The following is a 22,776-nucleotide window of genomic DNA, read 5'->3' as shown; positions in this document are numbered from 1 at the left end:
ATAACACCTGTCTTAATTAAGCCCTCTTCGGACTCCACATCCCTTATAACTGCTCTCTTTCTCCGTTGCTCTGTTCCCAGTAGCAGCAAAATTCCTCGGTAGGTTTTTCTTCCACAATTTTTTGTCCCCAAGTCTTCTCTTCCAAGTCTTCCTTGAACCCACGCCAGTCAGGATTATAAGCCCACCGTCCACCGGGGCAGCCCCTGGCAAAGCCGCGACACCCTTCAACGATGCTTGATCCCGTGATCAAGACTTAGGTCTCACTCGACTTGACCCATGGCAGCATTTTAAAGATGTCGTCAGTCCTTCTTTCTTGGAAGCAATTCTCTTACTTGGCTTCTCCCCCTACCCCACTGGTTTTATGTCTTCCTTGCTAATTTTTCCGCATCGTGCCAACTTCAAAATTCAGAGAATGCTCATGCTTAGCTCTTGGCCCTCTCCTCTAGCTACACTCACTTCTAGAGTGTTCTCATCCACGGGCATGGGTGTCAACACCTCTGTAAACTAGAACCGGGCCAACTAAATCTCCAGTTCGGATCTCCGCTCCACATTCAGAGACCCGCATCACCTTCTCAAAATTTCCACCGAGCAGAAATTTGTTTTCTCATGGTTCCGGAGGTGAGAAGTCCGAGATCAAGGTGTTGGTAGATCTGGTTCCTTCCGAGGGCTGTGAGGCAACGGCGTGTTCTAGGCTCTTCTCCCTGGGTCCTCTGTATGCGTGGTCTCTCTGTATGCACCTGTGTCCATCACGTTTGGAATAACATCCTGTCTCCTTACAAGGTCCTACCCGATTATTTGCCTCCTACCTACCCCTTAACATTTCTCTGCACATCTTCCCCATCATACGAGCTGCCTTATTCTGTCTGTTAGCAGGCCAGCCTCTCCCCAGTCGCTCTTTTCTCTCTCCCTGGGAACAGTCTTCTCTTAGCTTTTCATGTAACTGGCTCCTTCTCATGCTCAGGACTCACCCAATGTGTGACCTACTCGGATCACCCGAAGTAGCCATCCTCCAAGCTCAAACTACCACCCCATTTTTCTTTCCTAACACATATCACGTGCAATCATCTTACGGAGCGTTTGTTTATCTACTTGTTTACTGTACGTCTCCTTCTATGAGTATATGGGTGTGGCATAGTCAAGACCTTGTCAGTCTTGGTTACCACGCCACCCCAGCCCTAAGGGCTCGACACATGTTTGTTGAAAGAGGGGAAAAAATGAGAAAATAGGTCAATGGGATCCTGTCATGCACCACCTCCTCCCCCAGATTAGGAATCTTTACACGGACTACATGATGCTCTTGGAACAATGATTTGGACACACACACGCACGCATTCAGATAGATAGAGGAGACGGAACAGGCAGGAGATCAGATTAAAAAGAGAGTTTGGAATGGATAGTGTCAGTCCTTTTTGCTTATGTAACCGGTCTTAAAAATACGACTCTTCTCCAGCTGAAACAGGAAGCTATGAATTCTGGAAGGTTTGGTGGGGAAGGCCTCTCTCTGCCTTTGGACTAATGGTACCCAGCTGAGCTGTGTGACAAGGAAGGTGAGATCATCTTCAGCAGCTGCCCCCGAACTTGAAACGGGTTGATTGATATGACAAACTCTTTCCACGAAGAACATAAATCAAAGATGACTGGCAGCCAAGTAAACATTTTAGAACTAGAGTAATTAGGGATATATTAGCAATTAAAATAAACTTATTATCATTAGCAAAATTGGCAGTTGCTTGCAAATTTCCCCGGGGTCCTCATTTCAAGTGTATCCTCGTAGATTATATTAAGGCAGGATTAATGTTTTTGGAGATAGAGTTTTAATTTTTGTGGATTTCACTTTCTCCCACCCTTGCCCATTGTTGGTAGAGCTCAGTGGTTCTCAGACAAGATCTTGGGTTTTCTGTGAGTTGGCCCCGGGTGTTCTCACACTCAAACGGAACAAAGCTGTTGTTCGCCCAGTTCTCAGAGAAAATTAAATTAGTGCATACAATTTTTTAGCTTTTGCTCCTCCAATTTTTTTGGGGGGGGGGGGCTCAGCACCTGCTACTACCTGTCTTCCAGGAAGGGCTAAAAAAATGACAAAACCCCCGAACTTGAAACAAACTAATAAACGAATCAGGGAAAAACTTGGTCTGCAGCCTTCCGAGATCAAGAGCCTCTTCCTCCAGTGGAAACGTGTGCTGATGGGTCCAACTCTCGGGACGGTGACGGAGGCACGACTGACCCCTGTTGGTCTAACCACTGGCTGTACCCGGGGGTCTTCCCTGGGACAAGCCATCGCCCTCCACCTTTCCTCGCGCGTGACGACAAAAACGGAGATGGGCCGAGCACTTAGTGGAGGCAAACTCTTGACACGTTCTCTCTTGTAAACCTCTCTGAAACGCAAGCAGGCAGGCCCTTTACTTTTCCCATTTCACAGATGAAGGAACAAGAAAGTCAAGTGAATTGTTGAATCCTCAGTGGGGGAGGAGCATACCCCGATGACTCTGCTCTGAGTAGGTGCAGATTAGTAAAAGGCCTTCCGGAAGGGTCAACTCTTACTTGTATTGAGCTAACGGAGACGGGCAACAGTTTGGATCAAGCTAGCAAAGACAGGCAAGAAGTTTGGAGGTGTTCAGGTGCTTAGGCGAGGAGGCCAAGTACACAGAGGTGGCTCTGTCGCCTGGGCAGCCTGTGTAAGTAAGCCAGAGTCAATTCCTACAAATGCCTCAAGGTGACCGAGGCGGAACCTACAGACAACCCATCACAGCCAACGGGGCTTTCCCAAATAAGGCAACTGTTTAAGCTATAAGCCGATCCAATGATTTCCTTGCTTTGCTTCCCGTCTTCTCTATAAAAACTTGTCCACCAGCTCCTGGGAGGGAGGCACACCTGACCACTCAGTTTGGCACAGCCTGATTCAAACCCATGTTCGCTCAAACTCTTGACGGTTTTAGTGTACCTCACTTTATCTGTTAACAGATGGAAAACTTGCAGAGAATAATTTAATAATCATTTTACACTTGCTTTTGAGATGTGTTCTTGTACTTGCATGGAATCATCGGAGAGTCTGAGGTTTGAGGAACTCACATCTGATAATGCATATTTATTTTTATGTCAAAAAAATTTTTTATGTTTATTTGAGAGAGAGAGAGACAGAGAGAGAGAGAGAGAGAGAGAGAAGAGTAAGTGGGAGAGGGGCAGAGAGAGAGGGAGTCACAGAATCCGAAGCAGGTTCCAGGCTCTGAGCTGTCAACATAGAGCCCAAAGCGGGGCTCTAACCAGGGAACCGTGAGATCATGACCTGAGCCAGAGTTGGCTGCTTAACCCATTGAGGCACCCAGGCGCCCTTATTTTTATTTTTTTAGATACTTATGCATATTTTTTTTCTTTTTTCTTTTTTCTTTTCTTTTCTTTTCTTTTTTTTTCTTTTCTTTTCTTCTCTATTCCTTTTTCTTTTCTTTTCTTTTCTTTTCTTTTCTTTTCTTTCCTTTCCTTTCCTTTTATTAATTTTATATGTTGTCACGTTAGCTAACATGCAGTGTAGTCCTGGCTTCAGGAGTAGATTCCCACGATTCGTCACTTACAGACAACACCCAGGGCTCATCCCAGCAAGTGCCCTCCTCGATGCCCATCACCCATTCTCCCCACCAACCCACAGGAATAGTTAATCCTTACTGAGCGCTTCCTAAATGGCAAGTGCTCTTCTAAGAGCTTTACATACATTGTCTCGATTACTCCTAACCGTGCCTGGAAGGCACTTGATAAATATTTGCTGATGGATGGAAGAAAGGAAGCAAGCAAGCAAGCCAGCCAGTAATTGATATTATAGAGGTGCTGGTAAACTTGGGGGTTTACTTGTCACGAAGACGCAATGAGGAAACTCTCCTGGCGGAATATTAATACCATCGAAATGTAACCACAGTATTTGTGACACATCATAAAAATACTAAATTATATGTAATGATGAAAACAATTAGAACCAAAAAGCTTTCTAGGTCGTCTCTCGAATTTATCCAACGCAAAAGAAGAAGGATCATTTTGCTGTTATCGGAAATTAAAAAAGAAAAAAACCCTTTCTGAGATTTACTTCTCCTACTTATGTACACAAAAATGTCGTAGTCATTTCCTCAGGAGGCCTCACTCATCTAGTTACATTTCCAGGGGCCAAAGAAACAAGTCTGTTTTGAATAATTATTTGCATAAACAGACACACACCGTGACTCTAAACAACCTCATTCAGTTTGAGTAAAATAAACCCCGATTTGCCTGGAGCTGTCACAGTGTGATTTATTCCCCCATTTCCCTTCTGTCAGTGGACTGTAACAATCACACCCCATCGTGCACCTGTCCTATGTGCCCCATGGGTCCTTTGTTCCTAAGAGACAGAGTGACTGTGATGTTGGGCTGAGGGAGGACACGTCAAAACCACCCTGGCCTGGCCCATGACAAATCATGAAGTAGATATTCCTGTTTCTCTGCTTTATCATCCGAGGCCCTTCTCCTTTCCACCAGAGTGGAGAACAATCGGTCAAGACCTTGCTCCCCAAAGGAGCTCCCATCCTAGATTTTGGGGAAAAGGTATTAAGCCAAGGACGTGTCCAATGGCCCAAAGAATGGGACACCCTTCCTGGATAACCTGATAGATCCCCTTAAAACACGGACACTCCCGTGGTGATCCTATTTAAGTCATGAGATGTGTGCATCCAGGGTGCCACGCTCTTAAAGAGACTGGCTCATTGACTTGCTCATTCAATCGTTCAACAAAGATTTATTGGGCACCTAGTGAGTATCAGGAGTTGTGCTGAGAGGTAGGATTCGGAGATGAAAAATAAACTCCCTCCTGCCCTCAAAAGTGATGCAGGAGAGAATTCAGTTTGGGGCATAAAATTCTGGTAATATAATCTCCTTGGGCCTCAGTTTCCTCATGGTCAATATGTAGATGGTAACACTTTCTACCTCGAAGGGTTAATGTAAGAATTAGCTAACACTTTCAAAACACTGGACCATGGTGAGCACAGCTCCGTTGTTCGTTTACTTGCGTCTAAATGGATAGAAGACCCCTGCTCCACAGATATTGAGTTTCATAGGTAACAGACTTTAAGTTTCATAGGAAAATTTCCAGGCCCTTCTGACCCCCACAGGGTTTAAGAGTGAGTCCGTGTGAGCGTGAGGATGAAAGTTCAGAGCCAACATATCAGATATCTGGGTTGCAACCGGTCTTGAGAACTTTTTAGAGTCCTAGAATATCTCCCTCTTGTCTCTTGTGACCCAGAGGCCAAGGTCCTTTCTACTGGTCCTGACTTCATCCCTCTGTCATCTCAGAAACCACCCTTCTACCTGGTTTATCCCCCGGGACCAGCTCCCCGCCAGAAATAGACCTTTTTTTAGCCTTGATGAACCTCTCGCTGTCACTTGGGCATAGGCCCGTTCGCTAACCTCGCCTGTGGCTGATGGCATGTCACGTCCTCCGTGAGCAACCAGACGCCAGCTCACAGACCCCTCTCTCTGTGGCACAGCCATACGTTGCCTGTATGGTCAGCTCCACACACAAATGGGGGAAGCGTTAGCTCGAGAACGTGGAGGCATCTGCCTAACGCCACACGGTAGCAGATCTGTGGATCTGAACCGGGTCTCCGAGGCCAGAGCTCATGCTCCTCACCCGGCAACGTGTTGCTTCCAAAACATAGTGACACGACAAGAACCAGGCTTTGGGGCAGGATCGGTGGATGTCACCTAAATTGATAGTTGGGAGAGTTTTGGGAGTCTCCTTGGAGCTCCAAATGGTTCTCCCACTGTGGGGACAGAGTGCCTGAGATCCCACCATTCTGTTCTAGTTGAGCTGGCATTCACGGCCTCCATGACCCCTCATCTGATCACCCCATGCAATTGTGCCCATAGCCAAACTGACTGGCTTTCCAGCCCCTCCTGCCCTCCACCCTCCTGGCTCCTGTCTCTCTGCCTCACTTCACGTTCTTGTTGCCACTTGGCAAACCCTAATACTCGGCAACAGTGAATGCTTAACAGGTTCCTGCTGAAAGAACACATTTCTTTATGCTCCACGTTACTCTACGAATCTTCTTTCATAATGTAAACATCACATACATTTCAAGATGAGACCACGGACTCTGTACTATTTACTAAGATTGGGACGGAAGAAGTTTTTAAGCAATATTTTACACATACTTTCTCTCTCTCTCTCTCTTTGCAAAGGGACAGAGGGTAATAATTACTTTGTAATGATAATATAGGCAAAACAAAGCCATAAAACTCCTCAAAGAAAATGTCCGGAGTAAGTTCCTTGACATCAGTCATGGTGATGATTTTTTAGGCAGGGGGGGAGAATCTGACAACAAAAGCAAAAGAAACCAAAACAGAAATAAACATGTGGGACTACATCAAGCAAAATGAAAAGGCAACCTATGGAACGGGAGAAAATATTTGCAAATTATGTATCTGACAAAAGGTAAAAATGTAAAGAACTCAGGCAACTCAATAGCCAATTTTTTTATTTAAAAATGGACAGAACATCTGCATCAATATTTTTTCGAAGAAGGCGTACACATGGCCACCAGGCACATGACAAGGTGCTCATCGGGAAGATGCAAATCAAAACCACAATGAGGTATTACTTCACACCTGTTATAATGGCCATTCTCGAAAAGACAAGCATTAACATGGGTTGGTGAGGATGTGGAGAAAAAAACTCTCTTGCACTATTGGTGGTAAAGTAAATCGGTGGGTGGTCACTGTGGAAAACATTATGGAGGTTCCTTAAAAAATTAAAAATAGAACTTACCGTATGATCCCGAATTCCATTCCTGGGTATTTATCTGACAAAAATGAGAACACTAATTCAAAAAGATACCTGCACTCCCGTGTTCTTGCAGGATGATTTATAATACACAAGACATGAAAGCAACCTAAGCGTCCATCAGAAAATGAATGGATAGGGGCGCCTGGGTGGTTCAGTTGGTTAAGTGTCTGACTTTGGCTCAAGTCACGATCTCTCAATCTCTCAGTCTGTGAGTTCGAGCCCCGCGTCGGGCTCTGTGCTGACAGCTCCTCGCCTGGAGCCTGCTTCAGATTCTGTGTCTCCCTCGCTCTCTGCCCCTCCCCTGCTCATGCTCTCTCTTAGATATGAATAAATGTTAAAAAAAATTAAAAAAATGAATGGATAAATAAAATGTGGTTATACATATATATGAAATACTTCTCAGTCATAAAAAGATTATATGTGTGTGTGTATATATATAGTGTATATATATATATATAGTATATATATAGTGTGTATATATATATATCTTTCAGTCGTTAAAAGAAGGAAATCTTGTCATTTGTTACAACATGGATGACCCTTGAGGGTATTCCATCAAGTGAAATAAGTCAGGCAGAGAAAGACGAATACTCTAGGATCTCACTTATATGCAGAATCTAAAAACAAACAAATGAACTCAGAGATACAAAGAATAAATCAGTTCTGGTTGCCAGAGGCTGGGGAGAGGGGGACAAAATGAGTGAAGGTGGTAATAAACAAACAAACAAACAAACAAACAACTTTGTCATCCCTTAAAGCGCTGACATGTGAACGTATGAAGCTAACCTAGGATGAATTACTGATGTCCTTCCTAGTCCAGAATTGGGTAAAGCGAATTGGGCGCTTTGGGGAGGGGTCTGGGGAAATGCAAGAGGAGTAATGGGAATTCCAGGAGATGCACTTTCTATTTTTGGCAGCCACAAAGTGGTGGGTGGGTAGGGAAAGTTGCTGAAGGTGGTGTTTTGAGAAAACCTGTTAGGAGGAGATCGGTGCTGGGCTGTGACTAAGGAGATGAAATCTAACGAGGACAACTACCCTTTACAGGGAGGCTGTTTTTAAAACGTGTCTTTCCTTTACTCAAATCATCTCTTTAAAAACCTCCACCAGGATCTCCTGAAGTTTTTTTATTATCCCGCATCCTACAGATGAGAAGTTTAAGCCCGCCCCGCCCGCGAGGGCAGTGGGGGCGCCATCCTGACCCCCTTGGCTCCGGAGCGCGTTAACTCCCCAGAGAGGAGAAAGTGGAGGGCGGGCAGGGAGGCACGCCTGGGAGGCGGATCCACCTGGAAGCGAGCGTCCGTGGTTCTCCTTAGACCGTCCAGACGATCTGGGGAAAGGGGAGCCGTCCGGGGAAGGCGGGGTGGGGACGGGGAAGAGGACAGGGTGCGGGGAGGGGAGAGCGCTCGTCGAGGAGTCTCTGCCCCCTGCTTCTCGCGAGCTCGGGAAACGCGGCGGCGCCTGGCCCCGTGCGGCCGCCGTAGAGTCCTCGTTGCCATGGCTCCCGAGGCCCGCTGTGGACGCGCGGAGGCGCGACTGCGAAGCGTGTACGGAGTCCTAGGAGTCCGAGCTTCTTCCCGGGCCCGCGAACCCGAGAGGCGCCATGGGCCGGAGTAAGCGTCCCCTCCTCCCTGCCGCCCTCGACCGTCCCCCTTCCGGGCATCGTCCCACGTCCCAGGGGACCCGGGCCGCCGCCGCCCCTTCCCGCCCGCGCACCCCGGCCCAACCCTGCGCTCCTCAGGTCCGGCTGGGCCAGCCCCTCCGCCGACCCGGCGGGCAGCCTTGCCTCCACGGGGCTCAGGTTCCTCGTCCATAAAATGCGGTGGGCGAGAAAGGCGGGGGCTTCGTGAGAGAGGGTGGTGGAAGGTCCAGGGCTTGGCGTCAGACACATCCGGTTCGGGGCCCAAGCGCCTCCTTGGCTCGCCGGGTGGTCCCGGGCTAGTCACTGTCTCAGGGCTGCAGCCTCCACACTGTTCGATTAGGCATCGTACCCGGGGGTGGAGGGAACCGAAGCCGGCGCCCCCCTCCTCCACCTGGCAGCCTTGAGACCTCGAGCGAGTGACTTCACCCAGGTGGGCCTAAGCCCCATCTCCAAAACGAAGGCAGTAATAGAACCGTTTTACCGACTTGGCGAAGTGTTGCTAAGTGTTTAAAAATACACCCGCGGAATGTGCAACGTGAGGGGATTAACATCTTTATTTGCCCGCGAACACCATCTTCGACTCTCCTCTCCTTTATGACGATTTTGTACAGTTCAGCCTAATTGCTCACTTCTGGTGGAAGTGTCATAGTGAATATTTTTAAATCAAGAGACTGTGCTTGATGATGAGGTTTCTTCCGTGCAAGAGCTGACAGCCTGGTGGTGGAGGGGGTGGGTGATTTGTGAATAGGAAAAGCCCCAATCCTAAACCAGTTGGTATTTGTTCTCACACTCCTTTCTAAACGGTAGACAAAAAAATTAGACCAACGTTGGTAAAAATTAAACGAAAACTTTGTCTCCCACCCGTGTAATCCTTAGCTATTACAAAAGGAAAACAAAAACCTTTGTACACACACAGACTGTGTGTGACTATTTATAGCAACTGCTTTCATAGTAGCTAAAAACTGGAAACAACCCAAATATTCTTCAACATGTGTTAATGAATTGGTCGCGGGCATGATTCCATTTATTACCTGGCCCCCACAGGTCCCCACTGTGGTAAGGCAATGCTTTGTTGTTTCCAGATGTTAATGGCAGCTCAGACCTGGAGCCCCCAAAAGGTCCCAGTGATTTGGTATTCCCCCTTCCCCAGGGTATTGTCACTCAAGTAAATGGCCAGCAGGCCTTTTGGAAAGGATTTGGATGAATCCTTGCCAACTATTCTTGGGGACTCAGCCTCTCTTTTAGACAACATGTTGTCAAATAAAACACAGGACACCCAGTATTTTTATTCGCTAACTCTGGCAACCCTCGTTTCGGGTCCCAAAACTCACTAAGGCCTGGAGACTGGCAAGAAATTGTGAATTTTTATTGAGGCAACTGTCCTTCGTTTTCTGGTCATCAATCCTTGCTGTCTTTTGATTGCACAGATTGAGTAGTACCTTTGTTGGCTGAGCATCTATTTTGGCCTTAGGAATGTCATATTCTATTCACCATCTCCATTGCCCTCCGTGGATGTAGACCTCTGGCCCCACTCCAACCTTGTCCCTCATTAGAACATCTATCCACCTAGCTTCTAAAGTTAAGTGTTGCTACTGACCTTCATTGTTTTAGGAGTCTGTCATCCCAGTTTCTATCAGTTAGCCCAGGTCTTTAAAAGCATCTCTTGTGGTCAGCCTTGGCCTTGTGTTTGTCTAGTTTTGGGCTCAGGGTATGCTGGCTTTGTAGAATTATCTTAGCAAGCATTCTTACATTTTCTTAAGTTCTTAAATTTTTGTACATTTTATAGAAGTGTTTTTGTGCACTGGGTATTATTTTTTCTTAAATGTTTGGTAGAATTCATCAGTGAAGATGCCTGTGCTATGGTTTTCTTTGTGGAAAGGTTTGAACTACATATTCAACTACTGTGGTAGATGCAGGGCTGTTTGATTTATCTGTGTCTTGCTGCGTGAGCTTTGGTAGTTTGTGTCTTTTAAGATATTTTCCCTTTTAATCTAAGTTCTCGGATTTATTAGCATAGTTATTTAGATTACTCTCTTATTAGCCTTTTAATCCTGTATAATCTAATGTCATGCTTTCCTGCTAATAATGGAAATTTATATCTTCTCTCTCTTTACTGATCAGTCTGGCTAGATGTTTACCAATTTTATTTTTTTATGTATTTTTATTGACTTTTTCCATTGTTTTTGTTTCTATTTCACTGATTTTTGGTCTAATCTTTTTTCTTTTTTGTTTCCTTTCTTCTGCTTAGTTTGGGTTCAATTTATTCTTTTTCTAGCTTGTTAAGGAGGAAGCTAATGTTTGAGACCTTTTTCCTTCCTTACTATAGGCATTAGTGCTGTTAATTTTCCCCAACTTATGTTTTAGCCATATCACACACATTTTGATATGCCTTTTAAAAAATATATTTATTTATTTGTGAGAGAGACAGAGAGAGTGCACGTGGGAGAGGAACAGAGGGAGAGGGAGACATAGAATCTAAAACAGGTTCCAGGCTGTGAGCTGTTAGCACAGAGCCCGATGTAGGGCTTGAACTCACGAACTCTGAGTTCATGACCTGAGCCGACCAAGACACCCAGGCGTCCCACCTTTTTTTTGTTCTGTTCAAGACACTTTCTGACTTCCCTTTGGATTTCCTGATGTTCAGTGTTTGGTGTGTGTGTGTGTGTGTGTGTGTGTGTGTGTGTGTGTTTTCATATATTTCTTTCCTGGATTTTCCTGTCCCTATGACTCCATCATGTTTGGAACATGAAGTTCCTTCTCCTCTTATGATATAGTCCTGGTCCTTGTTCTCTGGCCTCTCTACCCTCTGGTTTTAGGAAGCAAACCTCTTTATACGCTGCCAGTGTGCGACTCTGGCTTTTTTTAACTGTCCGATGAATCACGTCCAGCCTTTCCTTTCCAACAGTGTCCACAACAGCAGCCACCCAATACAGCTGTCCTTTGAGTTATAGTGTCCCCTGTATTTCTCTATTGCCCAATGTGTCACGTCACACTTACTGGTGCGATCTCTTTGCTATAGGTTGAATGTTTGTGGCCCCCCCACCCCCCACCAAATTCATATAGGAGGTGGGTCGTGAGCAGGGAGCCCTCATAATTGGGATTACTGCCCTTATGAAAGAGGCCCCAGAGACCTGGCTTGCTCCTTCCACTGTGTGAGATCACCATCAGTGGGGAAGCTGGCTGTCCCCAGACACTAGATCTGCCGGTGCTGTGACCTTGGACTTCCAGCCTCCAGAACTGTGAGAAATAAATGTTTCTAGTTTATAATCCACCTGCTTTACGGCACTTGTGTTACAGTATTCCAAATGGGTTGACACTGTAGTGCAAGTGTTGAACGTCCCCCAGCTGCCTTGTGCCCGACACTATCTGTGCCCCACCTACCACCAGTAATGGTGTCCTCGTTGCCACTCGGGCAGCCGACTCTGACTCCGGAGGCCTGTCGTGGCTAGCGTCTGCCTTCACGTACCATTTGTGATATCAGCCCTTCCAGGTTGGGTTGGCTGGAAGGCAGACTCTTCGATGCAGATTAGTGTGTAGGAGGTTCACTTGGGAACGTTACTGGAGTGGGTAGGGAAGGAGGCAAGACTGGGTGGGGAAGGACGTTGGGCTATGATGCATTTTAACAAAGGCCTTACCCACAAACCCACCCAGATACGTGGAGGTCTAAACTGGAAATGGACATTCTAATTTTCCCAAGCTTGGGTGAGAGGGCTGGGCCCTTATGGCCCCTCATCAGCCAGTCGTTGGATATGGGCTTTCCTGGGAAGGGGCGTGGCGTTGGTCGGGGTGTCATTTCAGCGGAATGACTTATGAAGAAAGTGGGCAGCCTGAGGGCAGTCCACTGGCACCACTCCCAGCAGCTGGAGGAACTGATCCTTCAGTTTGGAAGGAGGGATCTGGGAAGTGCAACATAGTGTCCATTGTAGCCAGAGCGCCCTTTCTCATCTGTTTATCCTGCAAATACCTACTCACATTTCAACACTCAGCTCAGGCTTCTTCTCCATGATGCCTCTTTTGACGTCCCTCCTGTCACTCAGTAGCCCTGATCCCCCCTTTCTCTGTCCTCCCTGTACACTTCTGTCACTGCCCCATGGCACTTCACCATGGTCTTTACTAGCACTCTCCGTGTGAATAGACGCTAGAGGGTATCGTTGCGTTAGGTCTTGTGTGGCTAGCGTTGCATGTTATGATGACCTCGAGTCAGTAAAAAAAGGCAGAGCAAATGAGCAATCCTGTTTTGAAAAGCGTCCATTGGAAACCATACAAGAAAGAACAGTTTAGATGCTACAAGAGGTGACCTTCTCCTGTTTGTGACCCCTTCGTCTCTTGTTAAGTCATAAATGTATCTGCTGCGTCTTCCGAGATGTTTAAACATTCTGCAAAACCTGCTAGGAACACAGATTATTGACTTTATTCTAATCTAGTGAGGAATTGAGGGCTGTTCACAAAACACGATATAAAGCCTGAAGGAATGAACACTAAGTTGGCGGCTTTGGAAGCTTCTAGAACTTTGCTCAAGCCACTGAAAAATCTTGGTAGAAACGGCAGCCTGACAACTTCCGGGACTCCAGAAACCTTCTCCTTCTGCCCTTTGCCCCACCCCGACCCCACAAAATCATTTTGTTGCCCTCCCTGGAGTTGTTGAGAACCCGGTCATTGTAAGGAATCGAAAAGAAGCCTGGGCTGGCCGGTGAGTTTCGGTTAAACCCTCGGAATCCTTAGCAGCATTCTGCTAGTGAGAGAAATACGAATCCGTGGTTATGCTGTCAGTGGTTTTACCCGCCACGACGGCTCCAGCCATATCTTGGTTAGCACCCCCCGTGGGCGAGACACTTCCCAGAATCCATTCAAGTCCTGCGTTTTGCTCTGCGATTTTTTCCAAAATCAGGACGTGAAAGCACACTGTTTCTCATCCGCTACCCGGGAATGTTCTCCCTCCACTGTGTGGTGGGCGTCGCCCACGCCATCTCTCTCGAAATAGCGTTATGACGACCCACTGAGACTTCCAAGACAGTTTTAAATCCCTGGAATGACTTCGTGTAAACGCAGTGCTGTCGTATTCGGCATAGGGCTTCCCAAAGGTGAACCGTGCTCCCGGGAGCTCGAGCACGTTTGTTCTGAATTACACGGTGCATAGAACTGCAGGATGCTTTCCTGTCGCGAGGTGCGGAACACTGTTGTCCCCATCCACCGCGTGGACGCTCTTGCACGTTTCTTCCTGGGGACGCTGGTTTCCTCACTGACGTCTGCCGTTGCAGGCGGGCAGTGCCGCGTAACAGCAGTTTCCTGAGCGCCATAAAACGGTGTGCCACGCGTCAGCTTGCTTAATATGGAAGAGCCCAGAAGTAGGCCGCTGGGAGATCTGGCCTTCCTCTGTGATTCTCCATTTTCTTTTCATCTGTCCTAATTGTCTGTAATTGTTGCTGTTGGGCAGGCGTCCCTGGGGTGCCAGATCAACTGTCGGTCCCTCCTGTGTGTGCGTGCACACACCAATTAGTGATTGTGCTAAGGGCCGGGGCTCCTCTCCCCCCGTTCCTTTTGACTAATAGTGACTTTTATCATCTTAATTGTTGTGGCTAGGAGATACGGATCAACATAATTCCCTCCTAATATCTACATGCCTCTGAAAGGGAGGGTTTGGCAATCGCATGGAAGTGATCACATTCACACATGCAATAGCATAATGAAAAGGGTTTCTGAATTTTAGGAAAGGTGTAGCCAGGGAATGTAGGAAGGATATTTGGTGTCCGTAGAGGAAGCTGCTGGCCTTTAGGGTCAGACGAATCGGAAAAGCCTTTAAGACTGTAGGGCTGGAGAGGCCTGAGATACCTTTAGTGTTTCTGAGACCCAGGAAGCCCCCAGGGGGCTGCGCAGATGCTGATGTTAGCTTTTGCAGGCCAGAGACGGTGATGCTTAACAAGGTGTTTTCAGAATCCCCCTGAACACATTCGACTTAACCGTACTTACCGATGACGGCTTCTGTGGGATTCAAGTTGGGTTTATATCTTCAATATGAATAACCCACTAAGCCTTCGGGGGCAACTGGGGACCCAGGGAAAGACTATCACGAGGCCCGTGTATCAAGTTATAATCAAACTGCCGCATAAAATGCATTTTCCACCCTGGACAAGGAGACCTTTATAACGACCCAGAAGGCTACATTTAATACGTTTCTCGAACCCCTTGGGATCTGTGCCAGAGCGGGGGGGGGGGGGGGGTGGGGCAGGGCTGGGGAGAGCTGGCTCCCCGGCCATCCCTCCCTTCTCTTCCCATCCCTGGCCCTATCCTGGCCCCTCAAGCCCACGTATGAAGGTGGATACTCAGCCTGCATATCCGTCCACAGCTCAGCAAACAGCTGCTCCTTGGACACTTTGGGATGCGTACCTGATGGTGTGGTCTGGGATGGACCTGGAGAAGTGGCCAGCGTCGAGCTTGGAGGCAGGCCTGGGGCCCCTTGGGCAGAGAATTCTGTTGTTCCTCCACCTGGGACGTATTCTAGACGGAAGGGCATGGGCTCCGGATGGGCACATCCTCCTGGCCCCATGGACTCCAGGTCTGATGGCGGCAAGGCCTCCAAAAACCCGGCCCCCTGCTCCATGGATTGGTGTAGTTAAGGTTACACATACCCTCCTGGTCATTGAGGGTCTTATCCGTAGTAGCGAATAATTCCCACATTTCACTGAATTCGCTGAAATAACATTGGTTGTGCCGTCCCAACCCCTTCATCCCTGTTGCATCGTTGCTAAGACAGTTCTTACAGATAATTACAGAGGCAGGTAATACATTTGACTTCACGCAACAGCTTTGCTGTGTCCTCAACTTGCCGTACCCGTCCATCCACTATCAGTTGACCGAAGCTAGTAGAGCCAACTCTGGGAGTGGGATGTGTGGAGACTAGTTTTCATGCCCTTCTGTTAGAGGTTTGGTTTCCAGAAAGCTGTTTTCTGTTTACACTGGTTTGCGTACTAGCCGTGGCATCCGGAGACAGCAGAGTGCAGCAGGCAGTGGGGACCCCGGGGGGCCAGGACTGGCCAGAACTCCCTGTTAGCCCCTTTGCCTGCCATTTGGGCCCGCTTCTCCCTGGGACCCGGCTGGGGGTCTGTTAGCCACCTCTGCCTGCTAGTTGAGCCAAAACGTAGAACAGCAGGATGTGCCCCGTGCATGGTGTTTTAATCTCCAGACCTTCACGTTTCCCCTGACTTCCAAAGAGCTGTCTTTGCAAGCAACCCCATCTCCTACCACCAGAAATAGCAGGGGTTCAGCCTCCTGCACACAGATGATCGAGTTCGTAGCTGTTTTCACTGTTTTTTTTTTTTTTGACGTTTATCTATTATTGAGAGAGAGAGAGAGAGACAGAGCACGAGCATGGGAGGGGCAGAGAGAGAGGGAGACACAGAATCTGAAGCAGGCTCCAGGCTCCGAGCTGTCAGCACAGAGCCTGATGCGGAGCTTGACGAACCGTGAGATCATGACCTGAGCTGGAGTTGGGTGCTGAACCGACTGAGCCACCCAGGCACCTCCTGCCCCACTCCTTTTTTTTTTTTTTTAACAAAAGGCAAGTCCACCTTTAAGAGTGTGGCGTGGACGTTGGCAGCCGAGGGTGCTGTGAAGAACTCTGTCTCGGCTAGAGGAGCCTGTAGAGGTCCAAGACCCTGGGCAAGTTATTGAACCTCTCTGTGCGTCAATTCCTCATCTGCCCCCTATACGTACGTACTCGTATGTTAATACATGCAAAGCACCTAGGACAGTGCCTGGCACTTGTACGTGGCAACAAATGAATCTTTGTTGTCTCTTGGGCTGGACATGTAGCATTCCACTGTCCACCTAAAAGGCGGGACATTAAAATGGATTAATGATCTTTTTAATAGCACTGGAAAACATAGGGTGTCTCCGTTGTCATCACGTCTTTAACTTGGGTGTGTCTTAGGAAGGGGATTCCCGTCTTGCCCTTGGCTCCAACCGTGGACCAGAGAATTGTCCCCATTCCCTCGGTGCCCCCGTGGCAGGCCAGCCCCCCCCCCCACCCCGTGCCGCATAGCACTCTGGTCAGAGGGGCAGGGACTCTTACTACCCCCCCTCCCGTGAGTGGCTCCTTTCATTCCTCCTGGAAACAGAGCTCAGGGTAGCTGCTCTACAAGATTGCAGTGCAAAATCTAGCGTGCTCCTCCTCCCTCTCCAGCTCGAGTTCAATTAATCAATGTCAGTTGAATGGACAGACCTTTCCTTACTGAACGCTGGGAGCTGCTTACACGCTTTTGGCCCCCTGGTGGCCAGACTGTGCCACTTAGTCGCAAGTTACCCTGTCGTGGTCTCCTTAGCGGGTCTCGTCCAGTTTGGCATGATAGCACCACAGGATGTCATGTCAACATACGCCATAGCAACACTCTCATGGCCATTACCCACCAACTCTGTCTCCATCCCTACAGCAAAATGTAGGTAGACCTTGTGCAAAAAAGGCAAAATCTCTCTGACTCACCATGGTGTCGCCAGACAAGGCAACACTTGTCTGTTCTCTTCCCCTTTGAAAATCACTCGGGCCTGGGGGATTGACATTTAACGGGGAAGAAAATCCAACGCATTCGTCATGTCATAACCTGATGATGAACATAGGGACGGAGACGTAACACATAACAAATTTTCTTTCAGTCACAGAAGATCTTATTAGACGGAACTCCGAGCACAATGACTGTGTCATTTTTTCCCTGGAGGAGCTCTCCTTGCATCAGCAAGAAATAGAAAGACTAGAGCATATTGACAAATGGTGCCGGGACTTAAAAATCCTCTATCTTCAAAATAATCTCATTGGAAAAATTGGTAAGTGTTCAGGATTTTGTTCTCATGGTTTCTTTGGCGTTTTGAGTGGGGAAACCTGGGGAAGTTGCAGGGTGATTCTTAGAAGAAGACGACACGGGTGACAAAGAACCACCCGGGCAAACAGACACGGCCGGCTCTCGGGAGCCTGCCTGGACCTTTCTCTGAGCTCCCACGCTGCTCAGTCTCCTTGCCTGAGGCTCTCCAGGGACGCCATCGAGGAGTTGCGATGTTCAGGCATGTTTGTCGACCTGCCCGTTTGTAGCCAGGGTTCGGTAAAAGTTTGAAAGAAGGAAAATAGAATCCAGGCATTTGTCCTGGTTTCACACCGCTCCGTGGAACAGAAAGGGTTGCGTGGGAGTTGAGTAAACCCTCGTCAGATTCCCTGTGGTGGCTCGCTCTGCTGCGGTTACAGAGCTCGTGTCTGAGCAAGGCCGTGTGCTCCGTATTGGGTCTCGAGGGGGTTCCACACCCACACCCCTGTTTACTGCTCCAGTTAGGAATGAAGAGACAGGGAGACAGATCAGAATGTCAGCATTGTAACTGACAAAACCTTTTGGAGAAGGTGGCCTAGACTCGCCGCCACGGGGGCTTCCTAAAACCGCCCTCAGGTTAAATGTGTCCACCCGGTCACATGCAGGCTGGGCAACCAGAGGCTGGCAGGCCCCCTGCGTGTGGCAGTAGGGGGACAGGAGCGCGTCCTCTCTGCTGGTGGGAGGAGCCCAGAAGCCAGGACAGAGGGGGACCGGGCATTGCCCGGCTCCTTCTCCCAGTTCATCCATCGGATGGGTGGGCCCTCCTCACGGTCCCTGGGGGAAGAATGAGTTAAGGGGCAGGGAGAAGGGGGACCCGCCAGGTGGAAACAGGAGTGTTCCCACACTCAGGAGAGCGCAGGCCCTGATGGGCTTGATCCCTGCCTCGGCCACCTAGAAACTGTGTGAAGGGGACACCTGGGTGGCTCAGTCGGTCGAGCGCCCGACTTCAGCTCAGGTCGTGATCTCAGGGCTCGTGAGTTTGAGCCCCGCGTCGGGCTCACTGCTCTCAGCACAGACAGCACAGACTGTCCCTCCCCTGCTCATGCTCTCTCTCTCGAAAAGGAAAAGGGGGGGAAAAAAAACCCTGTGTGAAATCAGGTGAGTCTGTTAACTTAGTCTTGCCGTGTCTACACCAGGGACTGCGTGAAACAACGCACTTACTTCTTGAGCTCCGCGCTCGCCCAGATGCTGTCTGCTGCCAGCCCAGATCCACCCAGGCTGGCCACGTGGGGGCGGGGGCAGAGGCGGGGGGGGGGGGGCGGGGTGGAAGGGACGGACATAAGGGTCACCTAAGGGTCGTGGCTCTGGCACTGGCACCAGAGGTCAGCCTGCAAGGTCATTCGAACTTGCCCCGGTGTGGTTCTCGACAGGGGTGTTTGACAACGCCCGGGGATGGTTTTGGTTGCCACAGGCGTTGGGGGGGGGGGGGGGGGGGGCGGAGGGGGTGCCGCCGCATGTCCTGTACCGGGACCCCGGGACACCGCTAACTGTCCTGTGGTGCCCGGGCTGGCCCCACAGTGTTAGTGCTGCTGAGGCTGAGAAACCCTGGTGGGTTGCAAAAAAAAAAAAAAAAAAAAAAAAAAAGCCTGGAATCTGCATTATTTTTTGAAGATTTGTTAACATTCTTTATCTTTCTTCAGATCATTATTTTTGGCATCTTTCACTTCACCAGAGATTAGAAACTCTGGCGCACTGTTCAATTAAAAAGGCTGTTAGAGAAAACCACCAGCTTTTCTGCGGGGTTGGGGGGGGGGGGCATTAAGGAGCCGTCCTAATTGTAGAGATCTAAAAGAGTTCCTGAAATTTCCATCTCCACAGCTGGGTCCATCACAATTACTAATTAGCGGCATAGTATTTCGGGCCTTTTCAGAGCTGTGAGAAAGCTTACATTTCTGCTTCCAAAGTATTCTTGAATTAAACACTCTTTTAAATCCTAATAATGGGATTTTTCAGTGCTACTCCACCCATAGGCACTTAGGCACTTTATTAGCAAGCAAAAGTGTTTCTCCGGGACTCAGACTGGCTCTTGTGCCCTCGAGGTAGGAGTTTGCAAAAAAAAAAAAAAAATGGTTGCCTCTACTGAAGCTCTGTTCCTCATTGCGGGGTGCACATGGGCGCCCTTGGGGGGCTGTGCTTAGTGATGGTCCCCGGGTGAGCCCAGGCACCCCCCTGATCTTGTTAACCTGGGGCTCCAGCCCCCTCCCAGACCTCCTGACTTAACCTGCTGGGGGGCTCCCCAAATCTGCATTTGCAACGGCTCCCCAGTGAGCCTGAGGCCTACCTGAGAGCAGAGCTGATTGCACTGGGGGGTGGCTTTGGTCCAGGGCAAGTCTGTGGGTCTGGTTATGGCCATGGGTGAGAACTGTTTCCAGGATGGTTTGGGCTAGAACCACGGTTTGGCTGCCTCCGTTCCCGCTTGCCAAGAGTGCTGAGCGTTATTATCTGCAGAGCCTTTTCTCCCCCTGACCAATTTAACCTATTCTTTTTTTTTTTAATTTTTTTTAATTTTTGAAGTTTATTTATTTATTTTGACAGGGAGGGAGGGGCAGAGAGAGAGGGAGAGAGAGAGACTCCCAAGCAGGATTCTGCGCTGAGAGTGTGGAGCCCGACTTGGGGCTCAACCTCACGAACTCTGAGATCACGACCTGAGCCAAAATCAAGAGTTGGGGCGCCTAACCGACGGAGCCACCCAGGCTCCCCCCCTTAGCCCATTTTCCTGGTTTTTTTTTCAGCCCGTTATTCTTGAGAGATAGTTTAAGAAATCCTCCTAAAACAAATCTTCCTTTTTTTTTTTTTTCCTTATCAGAAGACCCTTTTCACATTTAGAAGGTTATACATGTAACAAATGTGGGGAAGGAGCAAGTATTTTGTTGTCGGCTGGTAGTTCGAACAGTAATAACTTCAGGTATTTTTGTTTAGGGTGCAGACTAGACACTCTGTTTGCACACAGAGCTTCGCAAATCTGTTGACTGTTGAATGTTCCAGTGTTGCCTAGAGAACCTCCTGGAAACATCAGTATTACTTACAATCATCTAATTGCTAAGAGAAACTCCAGTAATTTATTCCCAGATACCCGTTTAAAAAAAAAAAAATGAGTAAGCTGAGGCTTAGAGAGATAAAGTGTTACTCTTAGGCCTATGGGAACACTTAGGTGGTGTTTTCTAAATTGTAAACGAAATGTAACAATGATAAAGGTGATGATGACTATAAATTTATCATATTTCTTCTTCCTAATCTCCATGGAAAATGGGCAGAAGGAGCCTTATGGAAGTGAGGAATTCCCAAATCCGCATTCCTTAGCAGGGTTTCCTACATTCGTGTCCTCTTAGAAAGGACTGTGCTTTTAGGGTGTGGTGTCATGATATATACTCAGGAGTCAAGATTTCCTGGCTTTGCCACTGAACCTTGCACAAGTGATTAATTCTCTGCACTTTTGTATTCCTATTTGGAAAAGGGGACAACAGTAATTTTTACCTCACAGGGTTGTTAAGAGGATTAAACGATATCATATATGCAAAATGCTTAGAAATATACGTGGCATACAATAAGCTCTCAATGATGTTAGCTATGGTATTATTAGCAGTTTTTAAAAAAATGTTTATTTATCTTTGAGAGAGAGAGCACAAGCGAGGGAGGGGCAGAGACAGAGGGAGACACAGGATCCGAAGCTCTCAGTGCAGAGCCTGATGCACGGATCGACGTGGGACTCGAACTCGTGAACCGCGAGATCATGATTTGAGCCGAGGTTGGAAGCTTATGAGCCAAATGAGCCACCCAGGCGCCCCAGTATTATTAGCATTTTTAAGTGTCCCCGTCCTACAGAAATTCTCTGACTTATTTATGCTTATCATTTTGCCTCTAAGAGCTTTTGTGTTTGTTAAAAACAATAATCCTGTATGTATCAGGGTAAATTTGATTTCAAGTGAAGGAAACCCCAGCTTCCTTGCGGCTTACCAGTAAGGAAATCACATATCTTACCCACCGGTAAGCCCAGAGGTAGGACAGTCTCCAGGGTTTGGTGATGCCTTCCTTCTGCTCCCCAACCACAGTACGGGCTCCATCCTGCTGCTGGTTTCCTCGTGGCTGTAAGAGGACTGTGAGTATCTGTAAGGGTATCACTTTCTTCCCTAATAACATCCAGCAGGAAAAAGGAAAAGACCATCCCCAAGCATGGAACACAGACCTTTCCCTCTTATCTGACCGGGAGACCTTGATTTGCATGTCTTCTTCCTGCATCACATGTTGCCAGGAGATTGCCGGGGGCTGGTTGGCTTAAGCCTAGTTCCTGAATTGGCATTAACAAGGGACATGCTGTTGCTATGCACTGGCCCAGCTTGGTGAAGCCAGCCTCTGGAGTTAGAGCTGGCTGGGGACAAGAGCAGAAGTGGGTTCTATTAGGAGCTATGGAGAAAGACATGGGTGTTGCTTTGGGCAACCAACAATCTCTCATGTCCAAGTACAGACACGAAAAAGCAACACGGTTTTCATAACCATAATAATGCTTAGATTCCCTTATCCTTTTCACAGTAGATTGTGTAATGATAGCGTTTATCTTGAAGGTTAATTGATTACATTATTTGTATCTTTCAGAAAATGTTAGCAAACTCAAGAAACTTGAATATTTGAACTTAGCTTTAAACAACATTGAAAAAATTGAAAATTTGGAAGGTAAGAATTTTCTTCTTACATTTTATTATGAATTAAAATTGAGATTTGCATCTAGATTTAAACCGTACTGCTTAAACAATAGGTGTACTTTTCAAATTAACATTTTACCGAAGTCTTACGTTTATTAATTATTGGTGAAAATTCAAATAATAATAGATCTATGAATTCGAAAATGGAAGTCCACTTCATGCCTTCCTAACCCAGCTTCCCTCACAGAGATAGTGGTGTTAAAATTAACCCTTGGTTGATCATGATTTCACGGTCATGAGATCAAGCCCCGCATCGGGCTCCACACTGAGGGTGGAGTCTACTTTGGATTCTCTCTCTCTCTCTGATTCTCTCTCTCTCTCTCTCTCTCTCAATAAATAAGTAAACATTTATAAAAAAAATAAACCTTGGTTGAATACAAGCTAGTTTTGTTTCATTTGCTTTTTATCAATGGAACCATACTATGAGTATTGTTTTGAGAATTGATTTCGTCTGTGAAATTACCTTGTTCTTTCACATCCAGGAACCACGGGGGCTTTCTACCAGAATGATGGTAGACTGATTTATCTAACAATTTTTCTGCAGATGGGCATTTGGGTGGTTTCCAGCATTTTGTATTATAGGCATGGCTGCAATGACGATTCTTCACAGTTCGCTCTGTGTGCATGTGTTTATAGGATAAACACACAGAAATGGAATTCCTAGGTTTAAATACGCACATTTTGATAAGAATTGCCAAATTATTCCCCAAAAAGGTTATATCAATTTACTTTTGTACTGATAGTCCATGTGAGTACCCATTTTTACACAACCTCACTAATAATTTTAATAAACAATTTTTT

General features: G+C 47.5%; 1 protein-coding gene across 1 annotated transcript in view; it reads left to right on the top strand.

Moving 5' to 3' along the window:
- The first annotated feature begins 8,269 nt into the window (after positions 1-8,269).
- Positions 8,270-22,776, top strand: part of DNAAF11 (dynein axonemal assembly factor 11) — a 78,253-nt gene continuing 63,746 nt past the window's right edge. Inside the window, exons 1-3 of the mRNA XM_043601784.1 lie at positions 8,270-8,403; positions 17,079-17,246; positions 21,869-21,946. Of these exons, the coding sequence (XP_043457719.1) occupies positions 8,394-8,403; positions 17,079-17,246; positions 21,869-21,946 (256 nt within the window). The 5' untranslated portion in view covers positions 8,270-8,393. The remainder of the gene's footprint in view (positions 8,404-17,078; positions 17,247-21,868; positions 21,947-22,776) is intronic.

This window comes from Prionailurus bengalensis, chromosome F2 (genome assembly GCF_016509475.1).
Source record: "Prionailurus bengalensis isolate Pbe53 chromosome F2, Fcat_Pben_1.1_paternal_pri, whole genome shotgun sequence".
Taxonomy (NCBI): domain Eukaryota; kingdom Metazoa; phylum Chordata; class Mammalia; order Carnivora; family Felidae; genus Prionailurus; species Prionailurus bengalensis.
This window is presented reverse-complemented; position numbering and strand designations above follow the sequence as displayed.